Below are 13,606 nucleotides of genomic sequence, written 5' to 3' on the forward strand. Positions count from 1 at the left end.
TGGCAGGATCTGTGCACAGAGTGACTGACAAACTGTGGAGCCATGGGCTGCGGGCTGCGCAAGATGAAACCGACCTCGGAGGAGAACAGTCCAGGGAAGATTTACTCCACCCTGAAGAGACCACAGGTGGAGACCAAGGTGGGCGTGGCCTACACCTACCGCTACCTGGACTTTCTGATCGGCAAAGACGGTAAGGATTTCTACTGTTCTGCTTTTAAGTGACACCAACAAAACTGTGACTGTGACTTTATTGTGAGCCTTCAAGCACAAAGACAAGCCATGTCTCCATCTATAGGTTTCTATCACAATCCCCAAGCCAGAAATCTCATCCTTGCAATTGTTGTTATTGATCAATAATTCCCACAGCCCCCTTTTGCAGATATGTTATAGTCCTTTTGTGCTGTGGGGTCGTAAAATATAAAATATTGCCCCTTCCACAGGCACAGTAGAAATTATATGAATAGCTCAAGGCATTTGCCATTTTGCTGCATCATACCTCTGCATAATAAGACAACAATGTGCCTCACAAGTTTTGCAAGAGCCTGAGCTGCACTGCAATCTACAACTCTATGCTGTGTGTGGTATTTTACAGAATAATGCTACCTTCAGTGTGATTAATCTGTCTACACCCCCTCTGAAAATGCCATTATACCTGCATATCCCCAGCAGAAAAACATTAAGCATTCAGATGCAGAAGAAATATATCACTCATGTTTATGGAATAACCTACACTGGCTGTAATTTTCATCAGGATTTTCTTGAAATGATGGAGCGTTAATTAGCGCTTGTTCCCTATATAGCAGCAGCCATTGTAATTTCTTTTCTCACAATTAGTCAGTCATGCTTTCACATTGTGCTAATGATATAGAATTTTCCTGCCCAATCCATGCCAAATATCCTGCTGGTGGTCATCAATTATGTATGGCACCAAGTCCTAACTGCTAATAGGGGATGCAAACAAAGTAAAGGGTGGCCCGCTGGGTGGAGAGACTGTGTTGTTCAAGGTCACAGAACCATGTTTTGGCTATAGTTTCAGTGCGCTTTCAGTAGGTGAGACGCCGACCTGACTGGGCTCTGTGCTGCAAACCAGTCTGGTGAGCAGTAAACAAGTTAAAGATGTTGCTGACAGTCTAACAGAATCTGCGGCTCCCTGTGCTGTGCATGAAAATATGGAAATGAATCAGTTCCCTTTGCGAAGATAGCATCCCTCCACTGATGCACACACACAGATGCAGAGCAAACACACACATACACAAAGAGAAAAGGCCGGTAGAACCCCCTTCTCTTCTTCCTCTACTCAGGCTGAGGTGTTTATGAGATGGAAGGTGGGCGTTATTTCCTGAGATGCCTAGACCTAAACTAACAGCTCGGGGGCTTCTTTGTCTGTTGATGTGTATAGGAAAGTATGCATGTTTGTGCCGTTGTGTCTGAAACTTAAAAGGACGTAATTTTCCAACAAAAACTGACAGTTTGCCTGAAGAGTTTTGGGGTTTAAGATAAACTTTAAAATTTAGAACAGTTTTAGGGTGGGTACGATATTAGATCAGGTTAGGTTAAATCAGGTTAAATGAAATAAAAATCATTTATCACACAGATTTAGGCAACTTTTTTCAGTCAAATTCTAGAGACTGTGAAAACAAAGTGGGAGAGCTCGCTTGTAGGGATGAATCTACAAAGAATAATCACCTGAATTCTGCAGCTCCACTCAGTTTTAAGGAGCTTCATGGTGAGTTTCAGCTCGCTAAAACTTTACTGCTGTGGTTCACTGTCCCCCCTCTTATAGCGTCACTTTCACCCACAGCAAACAGATGTTTGCACTGATAAACCTCACTGTTCAGCACCAAACATACTAAACATGAACATGGGAGCTGGTAGAGACCAAAACCAGAGCTAAAAGAGAGCGAATATTGGACCTAAATTAATCGGCTGGACAGAAACACGACTTAAAAGGTGATGATATGTCAGTGTTTATCGTCTGAACCAACTTTCAGAAACAAAGTTTATGTATTGACTCCCATTCATTAGCATGGCTGCACGCTGATACGGACACACTCAGTATGTTTACAGGCACTAAAGTTGGTTCTTTACCTGGGATGTACACATTAATGAATTCACAGAGCCTTTCAAACAACCAGTATTACCTTGATGCAGTTCATTTTAACATTTTGTTAATGCATCAGAAAGTAAAGCCCTTTCCTCTTCTTCCACAGCCATTCATTTTTCAGACACAGTGCTTTGCCTCCACTTCACTCCCATGACATTTTGGCTGCAACAGAAACAGAACAAAGAAAGAAAGCAGACTAAAGCCAGAGTTATTTAGGAATAATCTAACTCCATTATTAGACTATTAGTAAAATAACCATGTGTTTAAATGACAGTTGCAATAATCAGAAGTATTGTGCTTGTGCTGATTATAATCAAATTACCAGACTGCCTGTAAACACACTGAGCTCCGTCCTTCCACCAGGGGCAAGAAGCTGTCAAATATATTGATTTACAAAGTAGAGTGCCATGTCATCTGCCAACTTTTAGACTTAAGCAGCTGATAGCTGCTTGAAGACAGACAACAGCACTGGGGTTAAGGTTAAGGTTAGTTTAAGATTAGGTGTAGAACTAGGATTAAATTAAGGTTAAATATATAATAGGGGTCATTAAGGTGAAGGTGAGTGAATGGAAAATTAATGTGCTCAGGGAAGACATTATGTGTGTTTGTGTATGTGTGTGCACCAGGTCAGGGAGGAGTCGGGGAGCTATATATAGCTATCACTCTGTTATTTCTGCTCATGACAGTTATAGCTGAAATGATGGTGGGAGGGGAGTTTGGTGGCGGCACTGGGAGTGGTGGTGGTGGGGGGTTGGAGAAAGGAGGGGGGATGGTACGGGAAGCCGGGAGATGTAGTGTGCACTGTGTTCAGCCTGACAGTTGATTAGTCTCCATTAGTTTGTCAGGCTGACTGGACTGGATGGATGAAGGAGCCGGGGGAACGTGGGTGTCTGCGGGCCAGGCGGGCTTTTCCATCCTCCCTCGTACGGGACCTGACACAAAGGCTGGGGGGGGGGCGAGACTGGTGCCTGCCTTTTGCTGAACTGTGTGTTAGTGTGTGTTTCTTTGGCTTGTGGCCACATTATTATCTACGAGTATGTTCTGTAATGGTGGGGGTTTGTCCTTACTGTAATCAGTTTCCTCTTTCTCTGTCACTCTGTCACTGTCAGTACGCCTTTGTCTGACGTTTTACTGTTGTTCATCCCTTAAAGTATGTGTGTGCATGCGTATGTGTGTGTCTGCCTGTTCTCCATCAGAGCACATCAAGTTTGAATCTGTGGCTGTGGCCCCAGTGGCTGTATCATTTCACTGCATCAGCAGATTTTCAGGTTGAAAGGTTAGTGTCTTACTCATGGCTATAATTACCTTGTACCAGGTGTGTAAGTGTAGGTAATGATTCATGTGTCTGGCCGTATTCTGCAGGAAGCCTTTAAAATATTTAAGACAGATTATGAATATGAAAATAGTCTCTGGCAGAGCTGTAGGGCTCGCACATAAATACAGATTGAGGTGTGAGTTGCAACAAAAATTGGCAATCATTTTTTACTCCATAATTTGAGTCATTACTCATAACTTTTCTCAAAAACAGTCAGCTGTGTGAGTGAGAATTACATTTCTTCTAATAATAATTCTAAAAACATATTCTTGTAACATATGTCAACATTGTCTTACATTCTTATTGCATGCGACTGCAATTGAATGTGGCTTTCACACAATACTGCTGATAAAAGGGAGGAAGACACAGTTTCTCCTCCTCCTTCCTCCTTTCCACAGCATTATGTTAGAGAGAAAAACCAGAAAACAAGATGTAAAATAAAACTGTGAATTTACAGTTCCATAGAACGGTTTGTTTTCAGTTTGTTGTCTTGCAACTAATCCTCTTAAGATAAAAAAAAAAAAAAATAGCAGCAGAAAAGGCTGTTTTTATTTTGTCTGTTTTACAACACATTTAATGTGTGAAAAAGATACAATAACGTAAATCTTCAGTGCTGCAAAAGCGGGGAAGCGAGTTCACATACCAAAAAGCTGTAGCCTAGTTCTCAAACAGTTGTTAAAGTTCCCAGACATTTAAGTAGGTATATATATATTACTGAATATAGGATAATTGGCCAAAACTATAGTACACAACATGCATGCTGTGAATTGGCTGGTCTCAACTTGGTGGGTTGTTTGTTAGCTAGACCTGCTTAGCAAGATAGCTACTATGCTAACAGGCTCATATGTCATCAACTAGCATTTTGGCTAAGTTGTTAGCTTGCTAGGCAGGCAATTTGACCAGCAAGCCTTCAACTAAATATAACTACTTTAGCTGAAAAAAGTAATCTATTGATTTTAAGAATGAAACTGTATTCTGATTTCTACATATTTAACTAAATACAGTTACTCATATTTTGTATTATAGATACATAGCGCTGTTCCTGTATTCTGTTACTCTCCAGCACTGTTGAGTTATAATAAGCATGTTGAACACATTTCCATTTCCAGTTAGCAGCATCAAAAATAATTACATTGTCATATGCAAAACAGGAGCCACTGTGAAAGGATTTTTTCTTTTTCTTTTTTTCTTTTTCTTTTTTGCTAACTTCTAATTCAGGAACCATTATCACTGTCTTTTATAACAAAATTTTGCATAATGAGCAGAAAACCTTTCTTAATAAAATAATGTAGCCACCAGAAACAGCAGAAGCAGCAGGGATGTGTTCTGCACCAGCATGTATAAGATGGGGACAAAATTAAGGCTCACTTTTTGCTTCCCCTTCACCTCTCTCCTCCTGGGAAATACAGTACGTCCTAGTGTTGTTGAGCTCTCTTCACTCTGACTACTGCACTGTGAATAATGTTTGTAATAATTTCTTGCTACAGTGTTAGATCATAGCTCTCTGCAATTGCCACCACAATGGCCCTGCAGGCTACTAACCAGCCACCAAATGTACAAAAATAACACCTTTCACTGCAGAAACAGTGATGAAAGGAAGAGTAAATCGGTGGAAAGCTGTAGGTAATAAACCTCCTCTGCACTAAATATCAGCATTAGCCCACCAATGAGTTGTAGCTTCGTGTTGCCGTATCATTTTTGGAGCGCGCGCTCAGCTTCATGGTCACTCTGGCTCCATTCATTCACCTCTGAAAGAGCTGCAGAAAAACAAAAACGGAGAGTCTGTTTGATATTGAGATCATGACCCCACAGGGAACTGAGAAAGCGCCTCGCTGTTGCTGTGTTACATGGTGTGGAAAGAGGCCATTTCATTCGTAAACACAGGCGCAACAGACTCAGGGGTGTGTGGCGTGAATCTTATTTCCCAAAATGTGATTTTAAAATGTTTAAAATGTCAGGAGGAATGAAAAATTGAAAACATGCTCAATACGTTGCATCCTCATCAGGCATGTTGGGAATGCTGGAAATATAAAGTTGTCGCCCTTGACATCAAAGCCTGGGAACAGACATGTGAGGCCTGCACACACACACACAGGCCCAGACACACACCGCTTGATATCATCTTGGAAACTAGACACATCATTTATATGCAAAACCCCCAGAGCCCCAAGTCCCCTTGTTAATATGAGCTGTAGCAGTGGCGGCAGGTGAGTGACACACAGGAGCAGCCTCCCCCTCCCCCTCCCACCCCCACATCACTTCACTCAGATATAAGGCTGAGCTGCAGGAGAGGTCAGCAGGAACGCTACGCGCCGGAGTGGCTTTCCGAGGGGAGATTAGTCCTTGGATGGCGGGGGAGCCGGGATTTATCCCCTGGCCTCCTCAGCTTGAGAGGTGGAATTGAATCGCAGTCATTGAAGGGGAGAATGACATTGAAGACTGAATTCACGGTCATCTGGTTTTTACATTATATTTCCATTATATTCCTGCTGCCCAGGGTGTGGCTGCGCAGCTCAAATCAAAACATGATTGTAAATTAGATGCAGGCTGAAGTGAGTTGAATGGGGAATGTGTTTCTGATGCTCTGAGAAATCAAAACGGGCAAGCGGTGATTATGTATTGGAAAATACAGAATTAATAACCTGGACCTCCTTCGGAACGGGGCCTGTCACCGCACACTGAGCGCTCCTGATGAAGGTACTCAGTGTGATTACTGCTAAATTGTGGAATCTTCCAGAAATGTGCATGAAATATGCATCAGCCGCCGTCCGAGCTGACAGTACAAATTCAGACTCGTGTCGCTGCCTCTTGTTTCTGCCTCCATCCATAGTTAGTGGCATACTAAGTAGGTGCTACTTGCATTGTTTCGAGCCACTCAGGCAGCAAAATGCCAAGCCATCGTTTGCTGAGACAAAGATGTCAGAGCAGCATTTTAGGCGTGTGACAGAGCCAGAGCTCAGCAGGTTCCATTCGTTAAGCTTCAAACGGCTGCATCTGCTGACAAAGTTTTCAGCAACAGGAAACGCAGATTTCTGCTCGGTTCCTTCCTCTTTCTCCCTCCCTCTCTCCCTCCCTCTCAGCAGTATGTTTAAGATTAGCTTTCCTTGTAATGTTTCGTATTCTGAGCAGACTATTTCCTGTGTCTGAAGGCTTTGTTATTGCAGTTAACTGAACTCAGTTTCCAGTCTGTGTATGCTGTTGCAGTAAATGCAATTTCCCTCGCTCAGAGAAAAATATTCTCCTCATGATTTGATTCAGGTTGTTCAGGCCTGCACAATGAGAGTGTTACAGGTTTCTCAGCTGGTTGCCAGTTCTTATTGTGTGAGATGAGAGGTGATGAGTAAGAGGATGGAGGGTCAGAAGGCCAGCCAATAACAGAAAAATAAAAAAGGAAAGCAGTAAGACTCAGAGAGACATTTTAAAGTTTGGCAAATCTTCAGGGAAATTTGGATTTTAATCTAAAATCCCTGGAGATTTCTGAGATTCCAGTCATGACTCCACTTTAATCGACCTTGTTATCAACCATCCCAGTGCTTCTGGCAAAATAACACATCCTCAGGCTCTGGATTTTATTTTTGAGATATGAATTCTGCATGTGGGAGGAGAAACTGTGTGCGTCATTAGATGAGTAAGTGAGTATGAGTGTCTTGAAGAGAGAGGAAATGAGGGGAGAAAGATAGAAACCAAGATAGAGACTGTGTGTGGTGTGTATGTCTGGTATGTGTGTATGTACACATGTAGTTTGGTGACATGTCTTTTTAGTCTCAGAACCTCCTTGTCTGGGTCTGTGCTGGTTTATCTTGTGTTTAGATGTGTTTGTACACTGCTGTGTTTTTATCCAGCCTGTCTGCTTATTGCCTCTTCTAACGTGGCCTCCGCTGTTTTCCAGCCCGCCTGACAGACAATACGCCTGAGCGCCCCCTCAAAGCTTTATTGGCTCTTATTGCCCTCTCACTCAGATCCAATATGCCAGTATTGATTGTGTTGAAATGCAATCAGGGTCTCCACAGCAGAGGAGCAAACAATCTAAATTTAACAAAACACCTCCGCCGGCCTTCAGCCAGGCCCCCGATAGCACCTCCCAAAGAGGAACAAATGTATTTATGTGTGCGGAGAGAAACAGGGGATCTTTCACGCGGTCACAGCTATTGTTAGACACTCGCCCTAAGAAGCCTGTGAGGCTGCACAAGCAGAGTGTGCAGGAAGTGACCTCAGTCTTGACCTCACTTCCTGCCAAGCACGGTGGCTACAGCATGTTGTCAAAGCAAAAAGATGTTTTTGGGTTCCTCATCAAACCACAGATGTCAGTTAGTGGAAAAACTTTTAGACCATGAAGTATCTAAAATGTAATTCATGTGTGCAATGGTGACCTGAAATATAAACAGGCCTGATTTTAGCTTTAGGCAAATGCATACTTGACATTCCTTCAGGGGGCTGTGTAATGACTTTATGAACTCAAGAGGTCGGATAATTTTCTCAGCTCATAAAAGGAACCATGTGATCACTCAGCTGAACTGAAAAACAAACAATCATCAAAATCTGAGTTATGAGTTTTCTTCCTAACGGCGAGTATTTGCACAATGACATTACAAAGCACACCCTCAGCATTTCCAGTCTTTTTCATGAGAGGAAGAAAATGTTGTGATTTGTCAGCTTTATAATGAAATCCTCAGCTGCTTCCCCACTGTTCAAAGTTATAAACTGTTCCTCCTGTAAAACTCTGTGTCCTTTCCAAATCAATTTACATGCAAGTAGAGAAAGAGGCTGCATTTTTAAATAAAGTGTTAGACATTTGTTTAAAAATGTCATGAATTCATTTTGGGAAACTTGCTGCCACTTGAAATTCAGCAGTTCCCTCCAAAAAATAATATCTTTTTGTTCTCAAAAACACAACAGCTTCGTAAGCAAAGATGACTCATGCCATTAATATTTTTCCTTTTTATGAGGTGCCACCAATCATTTTGTTAGAATAGGTGTCATTTTTCAGTAGCAGTTATTTACAAGTTAAATGAAATTCATTTTTCTAAAGTAATTACCAGTGACAACAAAACAAAGGTTTGCTTAGATGAGGCTTAGAGCACGCACAGGTTTTTTATTATGAATGGAGACAACACAGCACAGCTTATGTGTGGTTTTGGCTGTGCATGTTGTGTCCTCAGTGAGGACAACAACATAATTAACAGGCTTTAGGTTCAGACACTACATCTCCAAAATAGACACGAGATGATAAATCCTGCCAATAAATTATTCTTGCATCGATCAGAAATAGCAGAATCCTCATCTTGATTTTCCTCTTACACCGTAGCTCAGTCTGTTTCTGTGAGTTTTCGATCTCATGCATAGATGAGACACACTGATTTAGAGATATCCAAACTGTCCTTTTGCAGACAGTTGTGGTTGTCTTTTCTCCTTGTGCCAGAACTATTCCCACTCCCATTAACCAGCTCCAGCTGAGACTTCCGAAGCCTCTGAAGTTGTTTGAACCCTTCTCTGTGGACATGTTAGGAGTTGGAAGCCGGACATTTTTTTCAAAAGCATATTTGAAGTTTCCTCTCATTAGAATGAATTGGCAGAAGCAGTGTGCCGCTTTCTGCTGCACCGCCCCTCACTAGACCGTCTTCCCCCAGCTCTCCAGCGAGAGGCCTACAGGACTCACAGCATCAATAAGTGAAAAACACAGCTGTTTTATTTAAGTGTATTTGACAAACGGGGTGAGAAATTCATGGAAAATGTTTGCTGAGCAAAGCCGAATTGACTCTTTGAGAGGAGCATCTTTAGACAGCTCTGTGAGTCATGCTTCAACTAGCTGTGTATACAGTGGCCTCGCAGACCTTTAATGCGATTTTATTCTTGCAACTGTGGACTAACAATTTGCCCGCAGCCATTGTCAAACACTGATGGAGACGCTTCAAACCTGCTTGTGTTTTCAAGCCATCACATCAAGGGGTGGCATTCAAAAATAGGATGCTGATTGGGGTCGATTTGCGTGCACGTTACACTTTGATTGCACTTACACCCACATGAGATGCAGAGAGCAATTTGTTGGCATGATGAATTTGCAGTCATGGAAGAGAGGCGAGGGAGAAGCAATCAGTTCACCGTCCTCAACTGCAACGTGGACGTATAATTCTCTGTTCATCTGTGACGACAGGCGATGGCACCCTGATTAGGCAGAGTTTATACTGCATGATGATATGTGTAAACACACTGTGCAGAAGCTATCACCTGCTGTGGGATTAAAGTGCAGTGGTCACCTATATGCAGTTGTATCAGGAGTGTGTTTCAGGCATTTCTACAGCTTTTCACCATAAGATGATAAAAGGATTTTACATTTTTATCTGGGTTTTATGTCTGAATGCACCCAAAAATAATGTTTCTTGCCACAAAAGAAATAAGCAAAATCACCATAGTTTACAACAATTTGCACTAAACACAACTGAGATAATCTTCTCAGATGAAATGAAAATGAGCTTCTAATTATGCCCCTCAGACTCCTGGAATTTAAAAGAGTTCTAAGTATGCTTTACAAGCCGGTGTTCACCCATTTGCAGGTGCTGTTTTGTTTCTGTCCCACACGTACATGATGACTTGAACTTTCTGAACTATGAAAATGCGAGGCAGCCATTTGTGTGCATCTCTTTTGTTGGTCTATTGTTATAATCACAGACAAAAGACAGAGACAGGTGTCACAGAGGCACAGTAGGTGGTTAATTATGAAATAGATATCGCACACGTACACTCACTCTGTCATAATTACACATCCGTCTCATATTTCACTCGGGGTGTCTGGCTCTTTGGGTCCACCATTGTTTCCGAGGATTCAAATGACAGTGGTGGGATGCAGGTTTGTATGAGGAGAGGCCACCTGTTGCTCAGCAGGGTCCCCATCTGGAGGGAGATTACGGTGCGGGTGCAGGGGGGTGTCTATAATTTAACTTAATTACTTCTGAAGAGACTGGGTGATGGATTAGCACTGTGTTTCTATTAGCATACGCTCGGTCTCTGGTTCCCCGTGGCCCTCCAGTGCAGCCCAGTGAAACTCTCAATTGTCGAAAACCATCCATCCATATTCTTCCAGCACAAAGTCTGAGTTAGGGTTAGATGATATATTGTTTTGTCAGTATTTAGCCATGCTATAGGGGTAGTTTACTCAGTTTGGTTTACACATAAACATCTCAACAACTACCAGATGAATAGGCATGAAATTTTTCCTCTGGACGTTTGAGGTTTTTAAATTTTATTTTCAACCTAATGCTACATTCACACTACCTGATTTTAACCCTGATTTTCCACTCACTAACAGTTTTGGAGGCTGCAGAGAAAAGTCCCAGATCAGAGGCAAATCAGTGCTTGATCGCAATTTGTGACACGATCTGAGAGCCTCACAGACGCCCAAACGATATCTTAACAGGCTGAATATCTGGACCTGGGGGAGTCTAAATACAGTTGTGTTGTGACCTGGTTGTGACTGACGATGAGTGCAGAGACAACCTGCAGCCAATGAGAATGTAAGACACAGAGTGAGGGAAAAACCCTGGGGGGATTCCTGTGTCCCTTCACATGTCTGTTTTCATGACAAAACATAGTTTGGGGACCAGACAGACTTGTTGGGGGTTTGTCCTGGTGAAAAATCTTGCTGTTTGTGACCCCCTCTGTCACTGATAGATCATGGAGTGTGGAAACCACAACGATTTTGAAGTTTTGTAGGGTGAACAGTTCAGCAATCTGACGACTGTGAAAGTCATGCAGTGTGTACATGACATTAAAAGAATTTCAAATGGAGGAGATTTAGCTTAATTTTAAGGTTAAAACAAGACTAAAAGGACAAATAACACATATAATCTTCCTTCCTGGAGCCTTACATGGTCATGTAGGTTATGGTTCTGACTTTGAAAGGACTTTATTCACTCTGAGGTCACGTTAGCACCTGATCAGAGTCCTGTGTACAATGTAAATTTGGTTTCAGATGGACAGACCTGAAATCCTCTGCATCTTTGTGTTTCAGTTGCAATTTGAATACACTATGTGACAGGTGGTGCATTTGTCTGTGCAGTAAACGTCTGGACATATATTCTGGAAATATATTGATGGATTAGGCGTGAAGGTGAAGTCTGAATAACAAGAGACACACCAGATACTTCACAGTCAGACCTTATTCTGAGAACTGGCAGATGTGGAATAAAAAGGATAATCCTGAGTTCAGTCTTGGGATTGTGCTCAGAGACTCCAGGCAGAACAGGCCCAGATACCAACTTTAAACTGCTATGCTCTGCAACAAACAGGTCACCAGAGCCCTTGTACAGTTTCACAGTCAAGAGCAATTTGCAAGCCTGGAACCATTTCACACTTTGTTGTTATTTTTAGGCTGACTCCTCATCTTGTAAGTGTGGAACAGACTAACGGATGGCAGAGTCTTTAAAGGAGAAACATAACTCAGTGTTACACTGAGGGTTAGGGGAAACTTTGATCTGGTTTTTGTTGGCATTTTTTTTTCTTTTTTGCCCTTTTCAGTAAACACTCTGCACCCTGTCCCCAAGCAGCTCAGCCTCGGCGCTCTGATTGCTGAGGTTTTTTACATTATAGGTTTAATTTCTTATTGATGCTATCGTTTATAGCTACCATCCCATGTGGTAAAAGTCAGAGTTAGATGTTAGAGGAAAAGTGAGGGGAATGAGACAAGTACAAGTTCCCAGATGTTTCCTTGAATCTAGATCACAACACATCCAGCAGTGAAACTGTGATGTCCCAGAGCTACCTTTGACACTCACCGATCACACCCACGCTCACCTCCACTCTGCACTGTCACTGAACTTCTCCCAGCCACGTATTTTGGACAAGCTTTCTGCTTACAGAGTATCTGAAGTGACATGTCAGGTTCTTCTCCAGTCAGGACTGTGGTAGTAATTGAGTAGGCACAGCTCAGCTCTCACGGGGGGTGGGGGTGGGGGGGGGCCCAGAGGAATGTCAAGGACTTCAGGCTGAGTGTAAGAGTGTTTTAAAGTAAGTGTGTGTGTGTCCAAGTGTGCATTGCTTGTTTTTTCAGTCCTTTTTCCCTTTGTTGACTTTAAGCACACATCAGATGAGACTAAATCTGTTTATCCAAGTATTTCAGAGTTATGATACTCTTTACTTGTACTCTACTACATTTATTTGCCAGCTGTAGTTACTATTACTTTACAGATGAAGTATTAATCTAAAAAACATATAAATACAGCAAAAAAGCAAATGACAATGATACACAGTAATCATCAGAAATAATCCGGTTACAGTGCTTACAAATCCACCACACAACACTAAGACTCCTGCACAATTCAGGACCGGAAAACCAGACAGGACTGATAACAGACAGTGAAACGTTGCTGTGACAGCCCCCATTGTTTCCAAAGTGAACAAACACAATGGCACCCTCTCCACCATGGTGGGCGGCAGCGTCACGGAGCGGGAGGGTGGCTGCCGCTCTCGTGAACAAGCATGATGCAGCTACTGATTTTGCTGGTTTCGGAGTTTGTACAGCTCTTTAATATATCAGTTAATAAAATCTGGGAAACAGTCTGGTTCAGTGGTTTCTGATGTTGGTTAGGTAGCTTCCAATTTAAATTGCATCATATTACAAAACATTTCCACAATTTTAGCTACAACTTGCTCTATTTGGCTTCATAATGAGACCAGAGTAAGATAGCAGCAACCTGTGGTGCATGCCCATTTAATACAGAACACAGTAAGTGCTCGCTGTCTAAAAGCACTGTCACATTTTACATTGTGGTTTTGCTACTGAAGTAACCACCCTGCAAACATGTACACCTGCCTTAACAGCCGCCACTTCATATAGTCATCTGTGGCATTCGAGTATAAACCGAATGTTTCAGACTCTTTCTGAATTTATAACAACACTCACTAACTAACTTGTGATTTTCTTCCTCTCCAACACTCAACTCAGTTTTTTGCCTGAAAGGTGTCAGTAACAATAACACTGGTTGTTTGCCTTGGTTGTAGTCTTCAGAGTATATAGAGCAAATTATGCACCACAATCAACAGCACAAAGCATCTAATGGCAGACCCACGGTGCCACCAAAACATCCCAGGCCCGTCAGAGAGCTTAATCATCGCAGAACCCCATGTTTTAAAATTCAAATTTGCACTCTTTTGCAATGCTAATGGGAAGAACCCCCCCCCCAATCAAACCAACA

At 42.3% G+C, this 13,606-nt stretch overlaps 1 protein-coding gene across 2 annotated transcripts in view; it reads left to right on the top strand.

Annotated features, from left to right (window-relative positions):
• LOC108899496 (raftlin) overlaps window positions 1–13,606 on the top strand; it is a 95,351-nt gene that overhangs the window by 12,397 nt on the left and 69,348 nt on the right. For both annotated transcript variants that reach the window (XM_018699970.2, XM_018699971.2), the window contains exon 2: window positions 7–190. In XM_018699970.2, the coding sequence (XP_018555486.1) occupies window positions 43–190 (148 nt within the window). In that variant the 5' untranslated portion in view covers window positions 7–42. The remainder of the gene's footprint in view (window positions 1–6; window positions 191–13,606) is intronic.

Source organism: Lates calcarifer, linkage group LG15, assembly GCF_001640805.2.
Source record: "Lates calcarifer isolate ASB-BC8 linkage group LG15, TLL_Latcal_v3, whole genome shotgun sequence".
Taxonomy (NCBI): domain Eukaryota; kingdom Metazoa; phylum Chordata; class Actinopteri; family Centropomidae; genus Lates; species Lates calcarifer.